We start from the raw sequence: 27,629 nt of genomic DNA, 5'->3' as shown, positions 1-27,629 counted from the left end.
TGATATCGTTGGTTGTATTTGATGGCTTTTTGAACAAATTATTTTACTTCACCTTGTCGAGACATTTTTGTAATCTAAAGTTTTAATATGATTGAATATATATATATATATATATATATATATATATATATATATATATTGTGATTTTTCATTCCCGTCAAACAACGAAAAATATTTTACAAGAAATCATTTTTAAGGAAAATGTTTTCGGCAAAAAAACATTTTACGTCGAAACAAATGAAGCCTTAAGCTACTACTCTTTCACATCAAACATGGGTGTCAGTTAGCTACGGGGCGTTGAAGAGAAAAGAGTTCATTAAAATACATATTGGAATACCATTCTAGTCTAAAAGTCTAAGTTCATGGACTTAGGTCCACTACTCCACTTAAATATATTAACTATTTTTTTTCTTTATATATTCTCAATGTGGAATACAACACTTACGACTGTACTCATACCGGTTATCACACGAGATATTGGATATTGCAGTCTTCATAGGCAGAAAAGGAGGAGCACATAGTATGAGGAGATAGAGAAGAAGGTAGAAAAGTGAGGGGATGTGCATGACAGTTAAGGATCTACCACCAAGGGTTGTGGGCGTGGAAGACAGGAGAAGGGGCGATGGAGGCGGTGGATAGAGGACAGTAGATCTAGCTTTCAAAACTGGAAAAGAATTGAAAGAGAAGAAGGAAAAGGAGAGGAAAGAAGTGGGAGGAGAGGGGAACTCTCATTTGATGAGAGGGGAGAGCTTTTCTCCCTCTAGTTTGCTTTTCTGCCTGTTGACATGTCCAAGTTACACATGTTTGTATTATGGCCAAAAACAAGGAAGAAAAATGAATGAAATGGTTGTTTTACAACTCAACTATCTTCAGTGTCTGATGAGAAATCAGGTTCCTCTGGCTTAAACAGCTTGGGCATCTGCAAGCTGGTTGCATCAGACTTGTGTTGAACCCCTCTTCTGGTGTTTGTAGCAAATTTTGAAGCCAAAATTGTAGCTCCCAAGTTCTGAGCATTATGTGCATTGTCAACTGATGACAATCTTTCAGCACCACTAATATCCACATAATCTGCGCCTGATCCATCCCTATAGTTAAAGTCTTGTTCCAAAATATGTGTATAAAAGAAGTCCTCTTGTCTTGCCAACTCCATTTCCTTCTTTCTTTTCATGCACCGTCTCCATGCAACTTGTATAAAGCAAGCTCCCCATGTTCTCCACTGGTGGGAGTAGTACCTGAAAGCATGCTGGAGTTTCTTGCTATGCAGGCGCTTGAACTGGCTGGCAACAAACTTTAGGTCTTCAGCTCGAAGAGCAAATGCCTCAACTTCAGTAATGGACTTCACTGTTCGAGTTGATGATGGAAGGTTGAGGCTTGAGGTGGGCATTAGAGCCCATGTCAGCAACTCTTCCCCACAAAAATCGCCGGCTCTGAGGGTAATAGAGTTGAAGAATCCTGATCTTCCACCGTCGGTTGTGGAGCTCTCCAGCTGCCCTCTAATGATGAATAGCATCTCGTTCACTGGATCACCCTCCCTGACCATATATGTGTCTTTTGTATTCAACGACGACACAAGGCGTTCACAGATGGCATCTAAGAGCTGATTATCCATTTGCGCGAAAAAAGGAACCTGCAAATAAAGATGAAACACACAAGTTGAAAATATCAAACAATATTTAGTAGACTGGTATAACACCTTGACTTACGCGGCGAACAAGGGCGAGACAAAGATGTATTTGAATTTGACGGCGAAGGTCCAGAGGCAAAGAGCGCAAAATGGATTCTTCATCTACACCTCTTGTAGCAAGCCATTTGTATTGAACAAACCGACGAACACGCTCCTGCAATTCTGGAGGTAATTGACGGTGCCTCATCCACTCCTCTGTATCTCTTCGTCTGACCCTCCATTCTTCTAGTCTTGCTGTTGTAGATTGCAGATAACTCTTCAAGAAAACCCAGTTTGTCACACTAAACAAACTACCAAAGCTGAAATAGAAATATAGAATCATAATCGCATGAAGATAAAATATTGGAATGAGGCAAACAATACCTGCATGTTGCCTATGAGGTGTGAGAACAGAACAAGACCAGATATGCTAATGAGAATGCTGAACAATGTTTCACCGCTAAAAGTGCTTGTAACTAGAGTTTGTCCATATGAGCTGCATATTGGGAAAACTATTAGCACAACCATCAAAAGTAATATTTCAAATATGTTCATATATAATTGTCAGACCTCAATCGACAAGACATTTTTATATATATGCACAGAAAGAGAGACAGAGAGATACATAGATTTTGTAAGTGTGTATGCTTAATTGATCTCCATCTTTTTAACATATTCTCAAACCTCTTTGAATCGTCTACATATATGGTATAAATTCACATGTTGTTTGATTATTAACTAAGCTATGAACAATGTAGAGTCTTTTTAGAGTTTTTGCAAGCTTTTACAGAAATGCAAGTCAATACACAACCTATGATTTCCTTTAAACTGACTCTTTAGCTTAAATTAAGAATGCTATTTCCACTATTTGCTTGTGATCCTGATATTAACCTGATTTTGACCATTAACTGCATTCTGAAAAGTTTCAGATGCAATTGCAAGAAGAAAAAAAAGGTATTTTGTGACAGTTCCATAGACCCTCATCCCTTAACAAACCTGAGATCCTAGAGAATCCTAGGACCCTTAGGCTGCCAGAACCAATTTTTGGTCATCCTCATAAAGGACTATCTTGGCACTTTCCATTAAAATCATTGATCACCAAAATTGCTCCTAGATAACATAATCCAGGAATTACCTTCTCAAATGATTACTAAAATCTTATCAGTACAAGTAAAATTTTACTATATGGCCATATGAACAAGGGAAGAGTAGGTTATGCAGAAAGATAAAACTTAAAACTTAATCAATCTGATATCTTAACAGATAACAGAAAACTCCACCGGATTCAGCCAGTGATTGAGCATGTGGGAACAAGCAAACCATACCTTAAATTCCTCAAACCCCACCACAGGCAATAGAAGTACTTCTCAATGAAAATAGAAGAAGCAACATCATTAGTAAAGGCATCAGCAAACATTCCAAACTGGAAAGAGTAATCTTTTCGAGCATCACAGCTAGTGAGCACTTTAGTTACATTCAGCCAAGCCCGCCTTTCGGGTTTGTCCAAACTGTTGCAGTCAAGAAACAAAGGATCACATGACGGAGAGTGTGTGGCATTCATCTCATTTATGCACTCTATGCTCCAGCACTTGAGCTGCCGCTGAATTGACAACAAATACCATGAAGCTCCAAAAATCTGCACTGACATTTTGGAAAATATTAGCGATAAATTAATAATAAAAAGTCTCGACAGGATATTGGGATACTAAGCAATAAGATAATTAAGTGCTTTGCTTACATGGCTAGCTAAAATATAGAGAAGGAGATTGTACACTGCCCCTGCCCAAGCAGTCTTGGCTATAGATCCGGTGGTTTTGATGATCCGCCGGTGCAAAGGAAAAATAACAAAAAAACGAGGAACATACTGAAGGAGAACAATCAGAGAAAGCGTGTGGTTCGCATGAGCAGCTGTTCGGTTTTTCACCGCTGGAATTACGAACCATATGACTATCTACCAAAGCATAAACAGAGTAAATTCAAAATTACTAGCACCCAGATTCAATTTCGAGACAAGTTTAACCATCCCACCAAAAGATAAACAACATAGATTAGTGATTAGGAAAAAAAAGACTAAAAATTCATTAATGAGCAAGATCAAACATTTGTGTGGTTGTAAAAAAATAAAAAATAAAAAAATAAAAAAATTGAATCTTTGGTCGATTCACCTGGGGGAGAGGCAGCGTGGCAGCGAGATCAACCAAGAAATCCGACCTCAGATACCGGGAGGCGATGGCGGACGAGTTGACGACAAGGTCGCCGCGGCCGAAGACACGAGAGCTGGGAGCGACAAAGGCGGTGCGAAACTTCATGACCATGTGGAGGAGGTGGAAGAGGTCGGCGACGGTCCTGAGGAAGGTGATGAAGACGCCGAGGCCGACGTCGATCTGCATGCAGGCGGGACCGCCGATGACGGGGAGGTAGAAGTAGAGAGGGTCAAGGAACAAGGTGAGGAGGGAGGTGACGAGGAAGACGTGGTTCCATTGGGTGACGAGCTCTGAGCCCGGGTCCAGGATCAGGTCCCGCCAAGCTGGGACCTTGCGGCGGAGCGAGAAGGACTTGGGGAAGCCACGGCGGAAACGAGCGGAGGTGGTGTAGAGTGGGTGGTGGACGCTATGCATTTTCCATGGCGAGAGAGAAACAGAGAGTTGTGGGCAACCAATGGAAGATGGAGTTGTTTTGGGAGTTTGCTGTCAAAATGACAGTTAATGTATCCGACGGGAATGGCGCGCCAACATAACTAACTTTTGCGTCGTGTGTCTTTTCCACACTTAAAACAAACTTCAAATTTTTTATTATACTCTTCTTTTCTTTTCCTTTTTTTAATTTTTAATTTTTTTTTTATAAAATAACTTCACACTATTTTAATCAAATTTAATTGTTTAACATTTAAATGTCACGTGAACTTACGGATCGATACGGTAGCCCACATAGTACTCTTACGTCAGCGACAAAGCTAACAACTAAATTTTATTGTTTAGTAATTGACATAGTAAATGTCGCGTGGATTAACGTGTCAATCTGTAGTAAAAATTATATTTTTTAAGATTATTTAATCAACACTTACATTCACTTTTAAAATGTATAAGGCATTCTGTGAACCTTCATGATCATCTAGTGGTTAAATGGGCTGAAGCCCCCCAAAAAATATATATCACATATACTTCATCCACTACATATGATTATAATAGTACCGGCCATGCCTTTTATTTACCAAGGCCCAGCAAATTTACCTCCCAATTTGAATAATTCAGGCCTGGGAAGTTCTTAATTGCCTTGCCACGAAGGAGCAACCAGATGAGAATATTATGCGGGCTAATAAGGTTAATCAAAGGGTGCGAACCATCGGGCCTTGAGCTAGATCATGATGGTTTTGAATTAAGATTCTCTTCATTTCATTTGAACTGGATAATATTCAGAATTATTTTTGTTTCCTTAAAAAGTTAAAAGACAAAAATGTCATTCCACTATAACTAACTGGATAATATCCTGTTCAAATGAAATAGAGAGGATATATTCCGATAGTTCCAAACTAGAATCCTGATGACAGGGGAGGCCGCCTTGTAACACCACAAGAAATAATTAACTAGTAATTATCTCTTGAGAGATGCTACGTTTACAAACAAATTTTACAACATGATGTAGCACAACATGATTGAAAATGAGATAAATTCAACTTTTGAAAAATCCAATTATATTGTGCCACATCATGTTGTAAAAGTTTTTTTTTTGTAAAATTTGTTATAAGCTTAATATTTTTCTTATCTCTTAGTACGCCTCCCGCCGAATTCTCTCAAGGAATAAATAAGACCAATATGGATCATGAACTCTTTTCTAATGCTTCAAAGAAATCATTAAAATAATCATCACATCAAATATATTAGAGCAACTAATGATAATGATAAACATCCAAGTTACGGTCTCAGACCAACAAATCTCCGAAATAAATTATTACAGACCAAGTCTCAAAGAAATACCCCAAAGTCTAGGCCGAGCAAATCTAACGAATACTCATGGTTAACATAAAATCTATAGTAATCCTATATATATATATATATATATATCCAAGAAAGTATTATGAAGTGGACTGTCAAAATCATGCTACATCTCTCCACTTAGGAGTGGGTCCAACATCTCAAAGATCAACTTAATTAATGAGGTGGTCCAAAGTTGGTCTCCTGTCCGAGTCTCCAATATCCATTCTCGAAGGATTGAACAACTATAGAACACAAATGTTTTAAAGGTGAAAGAGACAAAGTGTAAGTCCACAACTTAGTGAATAAAAAAACATAAGATTACAAGTTATTTTGTACGTGAACAAAGTTTGAGTATAAATGTTATTTTAACTTTCTAGACAGTAATATGCAATATTGTCATCAGTTATAAACATATAGATGCAATATAAATATAAGATACGTGATAATTAAGGAAACATGTCAAAATGTATTCTAAGCCTTAAAATCTTTGCTTGGAAGGATTGGTGATGTTCTGAGAGACCTATAGTACAATATCGGTGCCCCGATGCTTCCACATACCGTCTTCGTTAGTGGCCCGACCAAATTTAAAATCCCGGGTGATCCACACAACTAGCTAACAACACCGTCATTATGACCATAAATCAAATATGGTTGCACAATCACCTATAAAACCATTGGATTAAGGCCAAACATAAAAGTAAATATCTTGGCCATAGAGATTAACCCGTATAATGGTAGCCATAGCCTTCATTAATCATACATGAGATGCTATGTCATATATATGTTGCAATTTACAATGTCTTTTATATGCATGTATTTATAAATCCTCACTTATATTTGCTCATGTTTTTTCATAAAAGAATTAGAGTTCACATAGTGCGAAAAGATATTTCATGTGAGTTGCAAATATGCACGTTTATCGTATAAAATAGTCATGCTATAAAATAATCTGAAATAAAGTGTATTTGTGTAAATTTACTCACCGGAATCGCAAGGCTCCTCCAAATAACCTTTGAGAGATTCAACACCCTTGACATCTTAAAAAAAAAAAAAAATCATTGATCAAACTTAATCTAAGCTAATACGTCATAAATCTTAAATTGGGGACATAACAATCATTCTGAGAGATTCAACACCCTTGACATCTCAAAAAAAAAAAAAAATCATTGATCAAACTTAATCTAAGCTAATACGTCATAAATCTTAAATTGGGGACATAACAATCATTCTGCCATATAATTGATCGTTCATTTATCGGGCTGATTAATCGTTACCAATCGTTGGACTAGACCACCACCGAAAATTCAGTTCTCGGTTAGAAATTGTCATCTCAATTCTAGATCAATGTAACCCATTCTAATCACAATCTAAGGTCCTAACATGCATCTTAACATGGTCCTAATCAAGAACATAACATCCAAAATATCAATGCTTGTTAAACCAAACAAAACTTCAATCCAAAACTAAGCAAACCATAGATTTATTTCCAAGCATATAGATTCACTTTCATACATTTAAACAGAAACAAGGTTACTACCAAGAACCCCAAATAACCCATGCATGGTAACATAATTCAAGATCATCTAACCATCAACTTGTCAATAACTCAATCAAAATCAACCTAGATATCATAATCTACTAAACCTCAGGCAAATCTATGATCAATAGATTAATACAGTAGGTAAAACAAGTAGAAACATGTTGGAAACATTAACTAGAACGAGATTAAATTAGGTAAAACAAGTAGAAACATGCTCGAAATAATAACTAGAACGAGATTAAACTAAATGATTATCTCTTCTTGAGTGAAAACCCTCAAGATCCACTTTCTCTCTCCACCTCTGTCCTGTCTCTCTCTCTAAAGGTTCCAAAGGCCGAGAAATATCGAAATGAGCCTAAAGGGTCGAGAAACATCTCTTAAAACAAACTCATGCATGTCCAAAAGGGTATAAACGTTTTAAAATAAATTTGTTGTAACCGTCCATCGATCGTTCAAGAGTACTAGGTGGATTGTTCGTTACTAGGGTTCCATCGATTGATTGATTATCCTCAAGATCATCAAGCTTATCCTTATCTTTATTTACACATTTTTACTATGAATCTTAGTGGTTATCTTAACTCATTTGATGATTTTAAACTAGGTGAATTGGTAGTGTCGCAATACTTCTGATAGGGGCCCATTTGTTCGAACATGCTAGTGTGCTCAGGTCGCTCAAGCACTTGGTCGGACAAAAAATGGACCCTATCGAGAGCCTCTCTAGGCGACCATATATGTCCGATTGCCAGGGCAGGAAAATTGTAGAATCCCAATGCTTAGCTTGTTTTTTCATTGTGTGGTACGGTTGGCATTCCATGATTAGTGTACTTGGAATTCAATGCACTTGGAATTTAATTAATTAATTTTTTATGATTTCACAGAAACTTCTTCTTGGTCTCTCAATTTTGAAGGGATTTTCGAATCCATATGATAATTATGGTAATCAATCAGAATCCAAAAGTGACATATTTTAAGACAAAGCGTCCACTAGAATCCCAAATGCGAGCCCATAAAATGACAGTACTTGACTACTTGGACACAATTAGAGTGCTTGATCAGAGGTTTCAAGAACTCATTTATATGTCGACATATATATAAAAAGGCAAACCACTGAGGTGGCAAACACCAAAAGGAAGGCGCAAACGAACTCAATAGAAATGACTGCTAGCATTGTCTCTCCCGCATTCTCTAAGGATTTCTACTCAAAAACCCCAAAAGAAGCTGATGTTGTGATCAGAAATGGTGAAAAAGATCAAGTCTCTTCAGAAATATTAGGGGAGATCAAATGCTCTGCTGATCATTGTAAACACCCAACTATTCCTGGCTGGTTTTCTGAGCATTGCCCAATTTGGCCAGGTGAGTTTCACTTAATCCAATCAACTTTTCAATGAATTTAATTCTTTCTGCCTGCATATATATCTTTCTTCAGATATATATATATGCTGAAGAATTCAGAAGAACTTTCTCGTCACTAGTTCTATACATTCATAGTTTTCCATTAATTAATATCAAAATTAAAGTTGAGAAAGATCAATTAGCAAAGCAAAAGTTGATAGATGGCTATTGGTTTCTTGCACACTAAAACATGTGTCACACGTTGGATATTATTGGTGCTTTTTGTGCATGCTAATTTGATGAGAAATTGCAGTACATGTGGCTCCTCTTAATTAATTAATCCCCTCATAAAGACAAACGCATTACATATTGTCATTATCTTATCCTGCACTTTTCACAAAATTTATTAAAAGAAGAAGAACAACAGACAAAACATCATAAATCTTCTCACATTTGGATTTGTGGAACACAATCTTGCGCATGCGTTCTTAGTTCAGCATAAAAGTTGGCCAGCTATTAATTTTGCTTTGAAAGTGTTTTGTTCCACTTGCACTGATGAACTTTATATGAATATATATGTCGTGTAGGGCAAGCACACTTTTTAAAAGTAGAGAAAATATTATTTCAAGGATCATCCAAGTACCAAAATATGATGGTGTTTCAGGTATATATATATATATATGCATTATTATACATATATATATCTTCCAATTAAATTAGTTTTTAGTTGAATAAATATATATATATATATATATAAATAAATATCATATTGCAGTCATCAGCCTATGGTAAGGTTTTTGTTCTGGATGGAGCCTTACAACTTACTGAGAAGGATGAATGTGCTTACCAAGAAATGATTACCCACCTTCCACTTTGCTCGATTCCAAATCCAAACAAGGTTTTTTTTTTTTTTCTTTATTTTATATATATATGCAAGAAAATATTAATTTATACAATTAAATATTTTGCTCCATCTTAATTTATTTATCAGGTATTGCTTATTGGGGGAGGAGATGGAGGTATCCTACGAGAAATCTCTCGCCACTCTTCTGTTGAGCAGATTGATATTTGTGAAATAGACATGATGTTGGTTGATGTGAGTACAAAGTTGTAATCTCTTTGGACCCCAATATATTTTCACATTTTAAAAAAAAAATGAAGTTAAATTTTCAAAAAAAGAGTTTCACGTATTTATTATAATAATATCTTAAGGGAACTATATATATATATATATATATATGACTTTTTGACCAAGGAAAAAGAAAAAGACAAAAAACTAGGCTAATTTTTCGTTTTGGACAAAAACTTTTTGAATGATACAGTTAATTGGTGTGGTTTTTAAGGTGTATAAGAAATTCTTCCCAGATATTGCAGTTGGATACGAGGACCCTCGAGTGACGCTTCATGTTAGAGATGGTATATATATATGTCCATCAATGTTTTTTAATATTCTCAATGTTTGCTGCCGCATGAGTCGATCTCTTCATATATATATATATATTAATTTTTCTTTTTGGCAGGAATTTTATTTTTGGAGTCTAATCCGGGAGGAAATTATGATGCAATAATAGTGGATGCATTCGACCCAATAAGTCTCTCTCTCTTTCTCTCTCTCTCTCTCTCACGTAACATATACATACACACACGTTGACTAATCAATTATCAGCAATTTTCTGGCTTTGAAATTATTGAATATTAACAAAGTTATAAATGTATATATATGTGTGTGTGTGCATGATACAAATTCAGGGCCTGATCATGAGCTTTTCGAAACCTCATTCTTTGAATTGGTGACAAAATCTCTCCGTCCAGGAGGAGTATTGTGTATCCAAGCAGAAAGCATATGGTTTCACTCCCTTGACATCGAACAACTTGTCCAAAAATGTCGCCAAATATTCAAAGGCTCGGTCGAATATGCATGGACAATTGTTCCTGCATATCCCAGGTATATATATCTATCTATACATGCATGCACCCTTTAAGTTAATGTACGTATGTATATATATGCCATATTTTCCTGAACTTCTAGATTTTTTTACAGAATCTGAATGTGTTAAATTATTTATGTCGTTAAAAAAGTTGACAGAATCTATTACTTATGTGTTAAATGAGCTTAGGTGACCGGGGGTGCTTTGGCCACCCCCAAATGACAAAAATAAAAAATAAAAAATTAAAGGGTGGCGAACCATTCTCAATGGCCATAGGTAGGGGCAGTTTGGTCACTCTCTCTGGCCAACCTAATTTGTGCTAATATGGCATATTAACGGGTTTTGTTAAATTTTTTTAACGACAGTGATAAATTTGCTATTTTTTGCTTATTCAAAGAAGTGATTAATCACTTTTTTGTAACTCAATATACTATTTGTCAAAACCTCAAATTACATGAACTAAAATTACATTTATCTTCTTTTTTTTAACCCATGCCGACAAACATTTACAGAGTCAATTTTTAGTGTATCGGGGAAAAACAAAAATGTGATAATCGTTATTCGTACATTAATGGTCAAACCAGCCATGTTAAATTTGCCAGAGTAATTATTAGTGTGTTTCTTAAAGGGTTTGGACCTTTATCAACTTTTTTACAGATTTCTTTTGGGATAATATGGAAACCATGTAAATATAAAATTAATAAAATTGCATTCCTAACATTGTTATAACTAAATATGTTAGTTTGTGGACACTTTAGTTTCCTTGGGAGAAATGTTAAAAATTTATAATTATTTTATTTTAACTAATTTTTAGATTTGTTTCTTTTTTTTTTTTTTAATGATGGTTGATCTAAAAGTTGATTAAGACTGTCATGTCATTATTGTAAAATAGTTATGAGATAAAAATATAATTTCTAACATGAAATGAGACCTTACAAATATCCCACAAGATAAGGAATTTGGCTTTTATATATATATCCCAAAATATAATTTATCCTGAGAATTTATCCTGAGAAAAATTAATAGTAAAAATATGATGATTATAGGAAATGCTAAAGTATATTTGAATTACCGTAAAGTTAGGGATTTGAGGAGGATTGTGTTATCTTGATAAAGATTAGATTAGCCGAACTTCAAGGATTTAATGATGATTAGATGAGAACAATCTGATCAAATCCCTAACTTTAAGGTTAAAGTTCAAATATACTCAATAAGAGACAACTTTGAATTTTTTTTACCAAAAGTAGTATTACTAATTAGGTTAATTGCGTCAGTCACTTTTGACTAGAAAGTCTAGATTTTGTAGCGTGAATTTATAACATCTTATAATGAATGTGCTCATGACTTAAGGACCAGATTTTGTAGCATGAATTTATAACATCTTATAATGAATGTGCTCATGACTTAAGGACCAAAGAAGAAGAACAGTGTCAAAAGGTTTTGTAGGATGTATTAGCTTACAGATCATTTTTTCAACATTTTTTTTCAGTAAATTTACCATTAAATTTGTAGATTCATGTAGATCGATCTCACACAAATTTAATAGTAAAGAATGATTTTTATAATTTATTTTAGCTAACAGATCATATGTTAATTTTAGTGGGGTTATTGGTTTCTTGCTTTGCTCCACCGATGGCCCACCCGTAAACTTCAAAAATCCAATCAACCCGACGGACCCGAATGAGAGTTATGGGGTGGCAAAAGGACCCTTGAAGTTTTACAACTCAGAGGTAATTCCTTTGCCTCTTCAACAACCCTCATCATCAAGCTCTTGGCCCATGATTTCCATTGCTATGCCTCCTTCCTTATTTTTTTTTTTTTTTTCAGGTACATTCAGCAGCCTTTTGTTTGCCATCCTTTGCCAAGAAGGGTGATGAATCCAAAGTTGGTAGCACCATGAATGGAGTTGGTACAACTACAACTACAACTAAAGACATAATCAAGTGAAAGTTTCAACCAGATGAAGCAATTTGAATGCCATTTTGTTTGCCATGTTTTGCACACAACCCGACAATAATCTCACCAAACATAGACATCATAATTGTGTTTTGATTGTATTTGCCAAAAAGTTAGATTTGGTAGTAAAAATCATTTTTGCTGGCTTGAAAAAAGGCAAGTTCACACTATACGCAATCCATTTTTGTTGACCACAAGCCTCATCAGATTGTATTGCCAAAAGTTAGATTTGCTTCTGAAAAATCATTTTTGTTGGCTACTTCACAATACATGTTTGACCACATGCCCGATTATGTAAACATTATTTGTCTAAGCAAATAGCATGAATCATGGATTTCCTTTTCTTTTCTTTTATTTATTTATTTTATTTATTTTTTAATTTATATGTTAGGTTATATATTGTACATTGTCCCACATTGATTATTGGTATATATATATCCCTCTTGTATAGTATTATGAGTGATTCTAGCGGTGCGCAAACGGTTATAACTAGCGGTTATTGGCTATAACCACTAATTGCAATTGTCTTGGGTAGTTCTCGATTTTTAATAACCGCAACCGCCTACGCGGTTAACGGTCAATATCCGACGGTTTTATAACTGTTTTTTTTTATATGAGCTTTTTAAGTGTTTAGAGCCTTTAATTTGCCTATTTTTTGGGCTTGTTTTAAGGGTTTAAGGCCAAAATGTTTTAAAAAATATGAAGAAAAAAAAATGCTGTTTTTTTGGCCAACTAATGTTTTGGAATAAAGCTTGGCCCAAACACCAAAAACAACATGGTTTTGGATGGTTTATTATATATTTTATTACTATAAAATATTTAATATATATTTTAATATTATTATATATAAATTTAGGCGGTTAGCGGTTATTAACTGCCTTGCCATATCCCTAAAACCGCTAACCGCAACCGCCCTAGGCGGTTAATGGTTTTTAATAACCGCCTACCAAAGCGGTTAGCGGTTGGCGGGGCGGTTATAACCGCCCCGTTTGAACAATTCAATATAGGACAAAAATGTTTAATGACCTTAAGAATTTAATGTGGGTTTTAAATGTTTATCACTTGGCACTATTTTAAAAGGGTTGGAGGAAATTTTTGTCCTTCAATATATACCTAGGGTTTGAAGAACCGATTTGCTCTAATACTACCTACTCCAATTATTTATACAATTAATTTATAAAATACCTTGGAATGCTACTAGTATGCCTCGACAATAAATGTGCAACGAAAATTGCTCTAATTTTTTATTTTTGAAAACTATAATCATCAACATATATGCACTAGATCTTTAAGGCATAAACATCGATGCATTCATCTACAACTATATATATATATATTTTTTTTTGACATGTCCACACAAGGGAAGGAAGAGGAAGGATTTAAACTAGTAACCTCCGTTTCATTAAGCGTGGTCCACAGCCGATTAAACGATCCATTGAAGACACAATTATATACATTTTACTTGCATGTTAGAAGACATCACTATAATTACATAATCAAAAAGCATTTATGTCGTCCAACTTAACATTTAGTCACATCGTATAATAGGGCTGAAAATATTCTAACATAAAAACTTTCTTTCTTTTCTAAATTGCATGTATTACATGCAATGCTGGAAAATGTTATGCCATATAATTTCTACTATATATATATATAGAGAGAGAGAGAGAGAGAGAGAGAGATAGATAGATAGAGGAAAATAGGCACATGTTCTTTCCCTGTCTATTTCTCTATCATAACATATTCATACTTTCACAACTTTCATAATAACATATACATGTGCCTTTTTCCTTCTTTCATACTAGAAAAACTTTTTCCTTTTTTTTTCTTTTTTTCTTTTCAAATAGCCATAAAAAATCTACCAAATGGTACTTCATGTCATGAATGACTATATAAAAGTGGGCCGCATACCGCATTGCAAACATACAACTGGGGCTATGATTTGAAAATATTTGGTGTCTTTTAAGAAGTTTGTCTCACCAAAAAGCTATTTTGGTAAGGCTATTGTGAACACTCTTATATAAAGTCAAAAACGTGTATTATCCTATTAATTATTTTTTGTGAGAGTAGAAAACTAATTTAAAATTTCAGTAGTTGAAGTATTTTGAACTTATATGCTTAATAATTTTGAGGATTGGTAGAGATACAAAAATCAAAGAAATACCGTCTTATTGATATATTGATACTCAAACCTTAAACAACCCAAATCTATCATGAGCTACAACCAAAATTTGTCGTTAAAAAAATTAGGCATGGGCAATAGCCTCTAGAAGCAACGGAACGTACAAGTTACAACGTAGAAGTTAAAATATATTAAGAAACAATTATTTTGTTTATTTTTTATTATTGAAAAGACACTAATTTTCATTTTTTTTTTTTTTATACATACTAATTTAATCTGCAAATTTAATATATTTTTTATTTATATTTTAGTCCTCCTATCTTAATATATTTTATCATTCATGCTTTGGCCCTTTCAATTAAAATATATAGGCGATGGTAAGAAAAATCATGATATCTTTTTGTCCTCCATCTTGAGAGCTATTGGAGGATTCGAGTTTGTTGGCTTCCAAACCAGCTCAATTTCCTATGGATGGTAAGAAAAATCATGATATCTTTCTGTCCTCCATCTTTAGAGATATTGAAGGATTCGAGTTATTTTGGTTATAACAGATTAGTTAGTTAGTTTCTGTTATCTCGAGATCAGAGTGTATGAAGTATGGGGTGGCAGCAAAAGGACCCCCCAAGTTGTACAACTGGGAGGTAATATTTTCTCAACAACAATGCAGATCCACTACTGAATGGAAAGAGAATTATTGGTTGAGAGTTTATGTAACACTTTTTCTCTCAAATCCTTTGTAGATTCATACTACTGCATTCTGTCTGCCATCTTTTGCAAAGAATTCAAAGGTTGATGATTCCAAAGTCCAGTTTCATACCTGACCTTATACTGACACTGACAATGCTGTTCTAATGGCAGACATCAAATGATGCTCCAAACAACTGCAAATGTGCAGGGCATGTACATAGATTGCAAAAGCTTGTCAGACAGACAACGACCTGAATAAATCAAGAGTGAGTTGAAGCTCTTCATATGCATCAAATGATGCTCGAAACAACTGCAAATGTTGTCAAGGGGGAAGTTGCTCTATTTCAAGATCTTTAGGGTACATGGACATAATACACAAACAGTGGGGGAGAAAAAAATAAGTGGCTAAAAAGACAAGAACTCCAAGGTCAGCCTCTTCGCCAACAGCCGGCCGACGAGGATTTGCCCAGTATACTTGACTAGCACACCATAAGCAGTACAGGCTTGCTATGATCAGCATAAGTTTCATTGATTGATATGATTGTTTTCTGGTGGACTTTAACGACTTCACTCTGCACACCAAAAAATTCAGCAATATGATTATGCCGAGAATTACACCCGTGCCAGGAATATTAAACAAGATTTAAGATGAAGTATCCCAACAAAACAAAATCAAAATGGAAAAAGAAAAACACCTGTTGATGTAAATAAAGCCACCAATTAAGCAAATGCATAAGAAGCCAACTACAACAACAGCATCTGGATTGATAGGTGCTCGGCTCTCCCACCAGCCAGTGCTTAATATCCAACTATACATCGTTGAATGCCCATTTTCCTGAACATTTAGAACATAGTATATGGTCCATGAGTCCATCAATTTGAACGACACATAACCCACTAACTACAAATACAAATAAAATTGTGGCATCCAAAGAACGTAACAAAAATTGATAAACAAGGCTCTTTCTTTTAATAGCCATGAAAAGGAAATTCTTAAGAACAAAAAACATGAGTCTGCTTCCTGTGGCAACAATTGCTGTGTGGTGCTCATAATCTTTGGGTAGCCCCATGTTTTACTAGCCAGCAAACCACTGACAAGGGTGACTAAAATGTCTAAGTTTCAATTTTTTATATTAGACTTCTGTATAGATACATTGCAAGGATTGGGAGCTTTAAGCATTAAGCAAAATCAAGCTACCATAAATGCTTTCTTGAGTTTTAAGGCCAAAGGATGGAAATTTTCTGCAACATTTTGTACTATATATTCAGTAAATGCACCAACCCCCCTCATTAATATGACTCAAGCAAATCCAATTCAAGCAAACACAGCATACTAGCAGCTCACCTCAGCTAATGGAATTCAGTTTACATGATTATATGTCATGTTGACTCTATATAGAGTGTAGTTTTTCTAAATCGTATGTCATCAAAGACTTTCCAGTTACCTCAGCCTATGTTTCCTTGCATGACCCCTACCCTAGCAGCAGTTCAACTTCAACATAAGCAGAATGAACTCAACCAATTTAGGGGAATTACCATCCGTATTACTCTCCAGTAAGGCTGCTTCTAACTTCTCAGAGATGCAACTAATAGCAATCTTATCAAATTTCATCATGCCATTCATCCAATGAACATCTTTATGCTCCTTTTCTGAATGTGTTGGAGAATTGCTTTTCAATCCACGCCATCACGCATGGCTGGTCCTAATGGCCATATATGTCAATCAAACAAGTAAAAGCAAGTGTAGTGGCTACTCTACTTCAACCTGTATCTCCTTCGGAAGGTCTAAGACAAGAAAAGCAAAGCTTGCTCTTGGGTATCTAATCTCCATTAATCTACAAACATATTTCTACTCCTCAATTTACTATAATTACCTTCCACACAAGAAGTATTAATCCTGTTCACATCAAAACTACCTTAATCTAAATTGTCTCACCATGTTTGATTCTCACCCTAGATCCCTAGATATGGCCCGTTCATATCACTATTGCACTGCTAGCAAGTAGCATATCCATGGAAACTCTTTTTGCATATGCCCATTAATTCATGTCATTGAGCATTCTCTAAAAGGTAAACTTACTTTCTCCATTATGCAATTGATCTATGCAAACTGAAGTTCCATCTTACATATCCTTCAATAAGCACACAAACTTACTGTTGTCTATCTTACAAAAATTAGCACATTTCACTTCCAGAACCATGTCATTTTTGTTCTAACTCAATAAGAACAAAGAAAACAGCTCTCACCTTCTCCCTAAATATTTCTATAAATTGCCTATATTATGAGAAAGGTTGAATGATCAATGTCTCTACATGAAACAAGTGATTATCCAATACCTTCTTTTCATGTACTGATTTTTTCTCAACTATTTCCTTCCAACCTGCTCCCATCCTACAACCTTTATACATTGCTAGGAGCACAAAATAATGAATACATCCTCAGTTTTCATATATACAGAGCAGACTCTCACACGATACATTCAGCACATTTTCTTCTCCTAAACCTTACCAACGACTTAGTTGGACAACATGTTATAAATGCATTACAAATCCAAGTTACCGCCGGAGTATCATATGTCCAAGAGCCCTTCATGCTTCAGCACATCTACGGAGCAGAACACTTTCTCACCATGCATCCAGCACATTTTCTTCTCCTAAACCTTACCAATGAGTTAGTTGAACAACAGACTATAACTGCATTACAAATAGAAGCCAGTGCCAGAGTATTATGTCTCTTAAAGCCTTTCATGCTTCATTGTCCTTGAGGCTTCTTTAACTACAAATAGCTTAACCTTCCAGAACAAAGTCACCATCATTGCTTTCACTAAATTAACTGAAAAATACATAAAACGAAACAAATAATTACTGCCAAAAACATAGCGCATTAGCTCCTACATACCTCAAACAAGTGGTCTAGGAAAAAGTGCGTTAAAGAACCTGCTGAGACCAACAATAAGCATTGCTTCTTAGTAAGTGGCACCTGCAGCATAAAAGACAACAAGATTTTATTACTACATCTAGCAGAAGCAAACCTTACAAAACTTAATTATACGACATCACTACCTACAACTAGGATTGCAAACCTAAATGACTCTTTAAATCTCAAACAACCATTTCAACCTTGTGCCTATCCTTAAAACCTCTTTTGTCACTGATGAAAAGAAAGAACTAAATTTAGTATTATTACTAAATTCATTAATTTGGTAAACTTAATGAGTTATTGTTTCTCCATAAACAATCAAAAATTTAACTCTTTTTGTTTTTCTGCTTTGTACCAATACTATCATTCAAATTGGGAGTCTAGCTTTGCAATTCCAACGTAATTCAAAAGATTCAATCAAATGAAACCATTGAAACCCAAATCCCTTAACTTAAAACCACCATAACACATGATCCTAGGCTCCAAGCTACTGAATTCAGATTTTCCACGCATTCAGTAACCCAGAATTCAAAACTCAATTTCCTTCCTACTCCCACGCTTTCTCAGCAACCAAACAACGAAAACATAAAACTTTTAAGCTCAGCGACTGACTCACCCCAGACACTGAATCGAGAACCCCTTTTTTGAGCAAAACCCTGGAGACCCAAGAGTAGAGAAAACACAGAGGGAGCCCAAGAATCAGGACGTAGTAAAAGGGATGGTGGATGACATCGGCTAGATCGGAGGCAAAGGTTCGGCCGAAGCCGAGGGTGGCGGCAAGCCACTCGGAGAAGGAGCCGATGTCAGGGCCGAAGAAGGCGTTGACGGCGTAGGTGAGAGTGTGGTGCGGACTGAAGCGGCCGTTGGTGACGGACGTGAGGGCCAGGCCCGAGCCCATGGCGTACATCAGGTGCGGTCCTGGGCCTGGCATGGCTCGCTAGCTAGTGTCAGCAGCGCAGCTCGCAACACCACGAGCACAGAGTCTCTGAGTTAGAGATGGGTTGGTTGGCGTTTGCCTTGGTTTGGATTAAAAGCTCCAACTTTGAACATTTGGGCTTTAATGGGTCTGATTATAAATTATTTGTGTGACACAAAAATATATATTTGCTCTGTTCGTTTGTTGATTTTTAGAATTTTTAATTTGTTTTTAATTTAACAAGTCTGATGAGAATCCTCCTTTCTCTCTCTCTCTCTCATGAACATTGCCTACTTCTCTCTAGCCTTGGGAGACATGAGGAGTGAGGGGACCAGAAGAGGAGAGCTCTTCCCGTACAAGAATGAAGGAAGCCCATTGAACTTTTTTGTCCTTAGGCATAATGAGATGTAGGACGGTACAAGCTGGCGGTTATTAACGATTACTAACTACTATCCACGTAATTGTTTTTGATATGTAGTTGGCAAAAACCACTAATTACATATGCAGATGTGGTTAGCGGTTTGGGAGTATGGAAATGTTGTTAATACCCTTATATATACGCACATAAAACAAATTCATCAAAACACCATAATTTTGGTATAAGGTTTCATCTTTAGTTTAGGGTTTTTTTTTTTTCTCGCCCCTCACATTCACGCTGTAGCTCTTTAACTTTCTCAGCCTCTCAATGCAGCCCACAAGACACGCCACGCCGCACACAAGCCACCGTGTGACATCGACAAGCTACGTGCGACACCACCACCCACGACGCTAAGCCCAATGCCACCGGCACCATCAAAAACCCACTACTCTAGGCCACCACCCAACTATAATAGATCACTTTTTTCTCTTCTTTTTTATTTATTTAGGGTTTAGGTAGATCACTTTGTATTAATTCGTTAATGTTTCTTTTGGTTTGCTGGACATTTTGTCTGGATGTTTTGGAGGCCATTTAAATGTTGGCGTACACACACACACGCACACCAGAATCTAGATATGTATGAGAATGGAGTAGGTTAAAAGATTGGGCCTGGGCCAATAATATTCGTACCTAAAAAAGGATAATTAGGTAATTTTGGGAAGCGATAAGAAACGTGAAAGAAAAGGATAAGAGCAGTGGAACATTCCATCAACTAGGGGTGGGGCTGGGGGGCCTACGCTATATCCAGTGTTTTTCTTTCAGCGGATAAGGACCGGAGACTCCACGCTCCCTCTCCTCACGCAATCACACTCCAACGAGTCTACGACACCCTGCCGTGTAACACGGGGATGCTCGATAGTCGATGCTCCATATTGGATAAGGCTCTGGGTCCCACTCCATTTTTTCCATTCGCATGTAAGGAAGGAATCATTCCTCCGCTCTTCGTCATCATCCAACCACACGAAACGTGGCACCCAAATTAATTAATATATATTTTAAGATGAAAAATGCTATTTCCTTGATTTTTTTTTACCTAATCATCTCAAATGACACACAATTATATTATTTTTTAAAAATATTTTATTTGAGAAAAAAATATATTAAATATTACTCTTTTATTTAATTGGACTAATATATCAATTTTCATTAATCTTTAATTTTTTTTAAAAAAAATAATAATAACAGATCTAATAGTTGGCATAACAATAGGACGAGAGTATAATAATTAATACTACCATTTGAAAAGTATTACATACCATACACGCATCTTACATATATTTCATAAAACTAACGTGGTAATTAAAGTCTAATAATCATTAGATAAATCCTTAAAAAAAAAAAATGGGAGTAGCTACTAGAAGTTCAAAGATGTTTTGTGTGGTATTTTCATTTTATTTTCTAAAAGTTTTAATTAAAAAAATGATAAATACTGAAAGAAATTATTTGATAATGATTTAAAAAAAAGTGAGTTTTTGTTTGTAATATAAAGAAGAAGAAGAAAAAATATTTGTTGAAGTGGTCCATATCCAAAAAGTATTTTAATAATTTTAAATGATTTATTAAAAAGCATATTCTACATTTCAAAAATAGGAAGAGAAGGAAAAAAAAAAAGGGTAAAATGATAAACTTGCTGTAATAAATGATGACCTAACCAGTAAAGGTACAGAGTGGTCGGTGATGTGAAGCTTTTAAGCTGCGTGGCAAATAGAGTGGGTGTCCACACACGGGATAAGATATAAAAATGATGACGCCAAACGCACGTTATGTCTCCCCTCACATGCAGACATGCTGACACGCACCCTCCATCCAGTTAATGGGTACAATAAATTCCCTCTTCATTTTTGCTATCACATTGGCTCCAGTCACTTTCAAAATCTCTTTATATGCCATTTCTATTATATTAACCTAGGTAACTTTCAAAAAATAAAAACAACTATATATATATATATATATATTCAATTAAGGTTCTATTTCATGGGATTCTAACATTAGTCCCATGGATCCCATGATGGGACATGTTTTCAATCCTAATTGGAACTCAACTTAAGCTAAATTTTTATGTTTAAAATTTTTGAAGGAATTTCAGAAAATTCTTTTTAAACTTTTATTTGTTTTGACACTATGTTTAAAATTTAAAAACTTTTAATTAAGGGTATTGAATTTTCAATTTTGTTCAACTACTCTATTCTGTTAAGATTTTTTGTTCATTTTTTTAAAATGCCTAAAATACCCTTGTTTGTTTTTTATAAAAATTAAAAATAAAAGCCTAAATCTTTACAAGTTTTTAATTTTATTTTTTATAATGAAAATGGTATTTTAGGAATTTTGACAATATTTAACGGAAAAATCTAATGGCATGGTGTAATTGAAAGTTTGATACACTTAATTGAGAGTTTTAAAATTTTGGTACTACGTTTTGGAAGTTGAGCGAGATTTTGTGAAGTTTTCTCAAAATTTTTAGTTTGTAATTAATACGTATCTAGAACAAAATTTTTTTATAATAAAAGTATGCTTGAGCTTTAAAAATGGACATGCCATGTAAAAATTATAGTTAGTGAGAAAACAATTGATACATTATAGCCTCTTGTTAGCTGCTTAATCTTGTAACTTTAGACTCATAGTCATTGTATAAATCTTATTATTTGGGTTTCCCAAGGAAGAAAGTAAGATGAAAAGAAAAGAGGGGGGATTTTTCAAATCTTGAAATCTATATGTATATTTTGCTATTTGTGTAGCAATAACAATCTTGAACAATGCAATCATGTAATGGAGTATTTATATTACTACTAATAAAACAAATTCTTTATATAGTTTTTAATAATCTAATTTGTTTTCATGAAATTTCTAAAATATCATTGTCATTCCCTATTGCCTTGCAAAATCCAAAGAGAAAATGGCATGAACTATTTGAATTACTTCATTCACATTAGCTCTAGCTATTTGTTAATGTGTGTTTTTTTTTTTTTTTTTTAATAATAATGTTTTGTGTTTGAATTGTTTGTTAATATTTTTATATTGAAAAAAAAAAAAAGAAATTACAAAGGAAGATGTTAATTACAACCTCCACTTTTACTATTCTCTCCTTTTTCTCCAAGTCTTCTTTCAACGTCTCCCACTTTTGTGTTTCAAAAAGGGTATAAACGCATGCGAGGAAACAAGAATATTGAAGAACTCAATAAATAAGAAGGCATAGGAATGAAATCCATGATCAACGGAAAGAAAATACTATAATTAATTTAGATTTCTTTTTAAGTTTCCTTTGGCAATGATTCTATGTCTTGACAAATGTTGTCCCCTCCTAAAATTCCTAGTCAAACATCAATAATACAATCTCTTCAAAGCTTCGCATTGTTTCTCTTTGACCTTTCTTTGTTGGATTAGTCGATGATGTTAATGTTTCAAAGACTAATCCCAAAATTCTAAATTAGAGTTGTCCTTGTGGTAGATGGGGTACTGTTCAAAGAGATCGTTAGAATATCAATTAAAGATAAATGTTAAATACTGTATAATTCTATCTAACATTTATTCAATAAGGTCGATATGACATTTTCAACTAGTTTTTTGACCAATCTCTATTAAATAAATAAAAAATTCAATAGTTGATGTAGAGCGTCACATCAATATTGTTGAATAATTGTAAGATAAACATTACTTTAAGAGGACTTTAGTTCTGCTTATAGCATTGCTCTGTAATATATAAGTAGGTGAGCCCGAGATAAGGACGAAGTTTTCTTCTAAACTGGATTAAAAGAGCTTCCTCAAATCCAGTCTATAAAAATGACCTGTATCATTTGAACAGATGAGATACACATGTTTTTTTAATAGCAGAGACACAGTGTGAATGAATAATATTGAAAACTCATATGTATCTCACATGTTATTAAAAAAATAACATATATCATTTTTATAGACCGAATTATAAAAAGTTCCTCCAATTCTATTTGAAAAAAACTCTATTCTCAAGATAATGCAGACAAAACGCACGAAACATGTTCCGTAGGTGAGCCGGAGAGAATATCTCTCACATTTACTATAGATTTATCATACCCATCAAAGTAAAAGTCTTAGAATTTAAACTTATCTCTATCGTTTTCTCATTTCAACTATTATTATTATTTTTTAAAAGTAGTTGGCTCTCTTTAAATGAGTATTAGTTTAACAAAGATCTTGAGTGCTATGCCGACGTGGTCGGGTACAGCCAACCAAAAAGAAGCAAGTGGGTGCCGAGGTGTCGATGTGGGGTCCATTTTGGGTCTTAACGTAGTTGGCATGGGGTTTGAAGACAGGAATTGGTCCGAAATGTTGTGAAAGCAGAAGAGTCCGTACGAGATTGTGGAGAAAATAGGATAATGTTTATAGGATGAGGAAAATGGAAGGAGAAAAAAAAGGCTTTTAAAGATCCTTGTCTCCCTCTAGATTTTATCCACATCCGACTGCACAACCACATGAGGGACCCTCCTTTTCATCACAATTACATTCTTGCCATTGTTTTTCTTGCAACCATTATCCAATAATTAAGATAAGCATACATACCCATAGACCATCAATCCATGTCAAAAATTAACACAACATTGGAATAGGAGTTGTAAATTAGGGTATACCAATATGGGATTATTACAAATTAATCTATGATTAGAAGGCTGGGGATTGAGATCTTCTATAATTAAAGCCCGTCCAATTTTCAATGAAAGGCTTACAATGAGCTAATAGTGTAAATGCATAAGATCAAGAAAAAGTTAACGCCAATTAGGGTGCTCAGCCACCCCTATAATAGGACATTTGTGGTTTGACTACCCCCAAGTCTATTAGTAGTTAGCTGAACCACCCTTAAAATAGTTTTAAATATGCATGACAAATTACTCTCAAAACAGTAATGAGGGAGACGATCATTTTCATACTTGTTTTAGGTAGTCGAATCACACTTATTAGTTGCTTTTGAGACACCCTAGTCGGTTGCTTTGGGTGGTTTTGGCATCTCCAAAAGGTGATTGATCAAAGAATTGAAGGTGAAGGGGGGATTGATTCTTTTTTCTTTTCTTTTCTTTTTTGGCTAAGATCGATGAAATGGTATTATCATGGTAAATGAATTACATGAGATTTCAATCCTAATGCTGATAATAAAAGTTTATAATGTATGGGACATTAGAAATGACCCCATAATTTACTCAATTAACCCATTTTTTAATGGGTACTATAATGAATAGGTCAATTATTTGTGTAGTATATTGTTTAATTTTTTTTTTTTTGACATGTCCGCACAAGAGGGGGGAGGGGGATTCGAACTAGTGACCTCCACTTCATTAAGTGTGGTCCCAGCCGATTGAGCTACCTCTTGTGAATTGTTTAATTTTTTTTTTGTTCTTATGCTAGTATTACAAATGTTGTACACATTAATAAAACTATAAATACTGGCATTTTTCTAGATATTCCTAAATTATATATTTTGCTTCTTCCAAAATATTCTCTTTATTTTTCCATGTTTCAAACTTCTATCGAAGTTTCCAAAAAATTTATCTTCTATTAAAAGAATAATTGAATCTTTCATTGCCAAAATTAAGAGAGGACATGTTGCTCTAATAGTACATTTTCACATGTATAGTTAAAAATATCTTCCATCCATACTTAGATCCATAAACTTTTGCACTATACTACTTTAGCTAGACTATGAACAACATTAACTTTCCTTTTTCACATGACAAATTTGCCAACTTGGCAAAGTATTCAGAACACATCTTATATATATATATATATATATAGAGAGAGAGAGAGAGAGAGAGAGAGAGAGAGTGAGATTTTATGAATTTTAATACCTCAGTTAAAGTTATGCACACCCCAATTATATAGCTTAGTAAAATACTTGGAGTATTACAAACTTTAATACAATTTATTTTCAAACTCATGTGATAGTGCCACGTCACGTGATACCACATGGATGAAAAAATTAAATCACAAAATTTAATAGGTAAATTTAATTATTTTAATGATAATGTGATAAATTTCATGTATATTACCACGCTGGTTTATTAAAAATTATAATAACCCTAGCAGCACTCAACTTGATATTAGGGTTGGTAATTTTTTACGTGAGTTGAAAACTCAATATGAACTCAACATGAAAGATTAATGCAATTGATTGGTCTAATGCAGTGGCGGAGCCACGTGGTACCTTGGGGGTGCCGTGAAGATTTTTTAAAAAATGTGTTTTTTTTTAATTTTTATTTATTTTTTTTAATTTTTTATAAACCCACGGCACCCTCAAACTTAACACACATCACATGTTTGATGTAATATCTCAATGATGTGTAGTTGGTCAAATTTATCTTGTTTTTCTTGGAGTGATTATAGCTAGAGACTGTAAAGTACAGTTCTAAACTTTTTTTTTTTGTATTTCTATCTTTTTGATATAGTGTCGACATGTTACATTTCTAATATATCAATTTCAGCACATATTTATGAACTTTTATAAATATTTTTTGTGATGCATATATTGTGTGAATTACCAAATTTTTAGGACGCAAAAAAAAATTTTAGCGGCACCCTTAATATAAAATAACTGACTCTGCCACTGGTCTAATGCGACGGTGTCTATAAGCCCCTAGATTAGTTTTTATAAAAAAATGACATGACCTAAACATGACACGTGACATTTAGAGATTTTAATTTTTGACATGACCTGTAAACCCTGAATCCAACATAAAATTAAATGTGTTGAGTTATGATTAATTTATATAATTTTTTATTAATATTTTGACAATATTCAAAGGCAACACGCAAACAGAAACAATCACCATTATCTATGCTTGTCAAAAAAGAAAAAGAAAAAAGAGAGGTAAATCCTTAAAAAAATGGTTTTATGATATTAACCACTGATTTGGACAGCACAAATTTATAATTAAATAGGAGGACAGTTTGGTAAATGAGGAGTGAAAAAGGTGAGGGGAGTTAGGTAAAAGAGGGTAAATGCGTGTGTTATCCAAAGTGGATGACAGATGTGAAACAGCGTGGTCGAGCAGCCGCGTGCACAGAAAATGTGGGTTTCCACTATGCATTTAGGCCACCAATTAGGAGAAAAAAATAAAAAATAAAAAAAAATTACCCCATTTCTTAACGATTAGGTTTGCAGCTCCACCTTGATCTTTTACCCTATTATCTCCTCCACTTTAATCAACAGTCACCTACTTTGGCCACAACCATATCCATTTCCAATAGTACTCATTCTTTAATTGTCGATATTACATATTGCTAGTCATGGGACCATTTCATAGCTTTCCTATTTTAATAACATCAAGAGAAGACCATGAGAGGACAACTATAGATATTGATTATAGTCTCAATAATAAAGTATTTTGATGTAATATAAAAAATGTGAAATGGGATATGTTTAAAAAGTGATTTGATTTTTTGAATAATTTTGATTATTTATTTATTTTTGTTCTTTCTATATGATACTAGGAAACCCTCGTTGGATAATACTCGTTCCTCAAATTTGACTGAGTTATAGTTTGATCTAATCTTGTCAGGGAAGAGTGAAACCTAAGACAGTTAATATTAATAGGATTGATGATTTATATTTCGAGAGTCAAATTCTCACCCTAGTATATGTTCAACTACTTTGACATGTCGTTAAGGCTACTGAACCACCACCACTCATGATTTATTTTGTCGTATTTAACTCTGTACAATAGATGTGTTCTGTAATTTAAAAATTTTAAATGACGCCATGACATATTTGCTATATGGCAATATATATTGTTAAATCTGTAAAACCTAAATGGGATTATAAAATGAATTCTCTATTCCATATATTCAATTAATTCCATAATTGCACTTGTTGATAATTAATTTAGAGTCAATTTTATCAGGATGTGGTGTAAAACCCATTCAATCTAAATTTGATACATCAAATAAAAACACAAAATACAATAGAAATTAAAACACTGTTATCTTTAATTCAAATATATTCCACGAACTTTTTCATTCGTTTTAACCCAACGCCATCATCAAACGCCCCACTTACCTTTGAGCCCTCAATACTGGAGTCTCCAAAACCAAAACAATGGTTCCGGTAATTCTATCAATGGGTATTTTGTTAGGAGAAAAAAAATTATTTGGTGTGACTAACTATATTATTTTTTGGTATTTCATGTTAAAGTGTTTGCTTCCTATTGGATGG

At 34.3% G+C, this 27,629-nt stretch overlaps 3 protein-coding genes across 3 annotated transcripts; 1 reads left to right on the top strand and 2 right to left on the bottom strand.

The window, feature by feature from the left end:
* Nucleotides 1–859: 859 nt before the first annotated feature.
* LOC132173787 (probable cyclic nucleotide-gated ion channel 16) lies at nucleotides 860–4,281 on the bottom strand. Its single transcript, XM_059585393.1, has 6 exons — nucleotides 3,829–4,281; nucleotides 3,402–3,614; nucleotides 2,989–3,299; nucleotides 2,048–2,159; nucleotides 1,704–1,940; nucleotides 860–1,627 (listed from the first exon to the last, which is right to left on the bottom strand). Exons 1-6 carry the CDS (start codon nucleotides 4,279–4,281, stop codon nucleotides 860–862), a joined length of 2,094 nt encoding a protein of 697 aa, XP_059441376.1.
* Nucleotides 4,282–8,331: 4,050 nt separating this feature from the next.
* On the top strand, nucleotides 8,332–12,443 carry LOC132173557 (spermidine synthase 1-like). Its single transcript, XM_059585073.1, has 9 exons — nucleotides 8,332–8,530; nucleotides 9,097–9,173; nucleotides 9,285–9,407; nucleotides 9,501–9,605; nucleotides 9,853–9,925; nucleotides 10,030–10,101; nucleotides 10,259–10,454; nucleotides 12,038–12,167; nucleotides 12,265–12,443. Exons 1-9 carry the CDS (start codon nucleotides 8,332–8,334, stop codon nucleotides 12,382–12,384), a joined length of 1,095 nt encoding a protein of 364 aa, XP_059441056.1. The 3' UTR covers nucleotides 12,385–12,443.
* Nucleotides 12,444–15,454: 3,011 nt separating this feature from the next.
* On the bottom strand, nucleotides 15,455–19,189 carry LOC132173790 (uncharacterized). The gene is made up of 4 exons (XM_059585396.1): nucleotides 18,739–19,189; nucleotides 18,102–18,182; nucleotides 15,898–16,037; nucleotides 15,455–15,774 (listed from the first exon to the last, which is right to left on the bottom strand). The coding sequence occupies exons 1-4, from the start codon at nucleotides 19,051–19,053 to the stop codon at nucleotides 15,525–15,527; spliced, it is 786 nt and encodes a 261-aa protein (XP_059441379.1). The 5' UTR covers nucleotides 19,054–19,189; the 3' UTR covers nucleotides 15,455–15,524.
* Between the last annotated feature and the right edge of the window lie 8,440 nt (nucleotides 19,190–27,629).

Source organism: Corylus avellana, chromosome ca3 (assembly GCF_901000735.1).
Source record: "Corylus avellana chromosome ca3, CavTom2PMs-1.0".
Taxonomy (NCBI): Eukaryota; Viridiplantae; Streptophyta; class Magnoliopsida; order Fagales; family Betulaceae; genus Corylus; species Corylus avellana.
The sequence above is the reverse complement of the archived record's forward strand: the minus strand, read 5'-3'. Positions and strand labels throughout refer to the sequence as shown.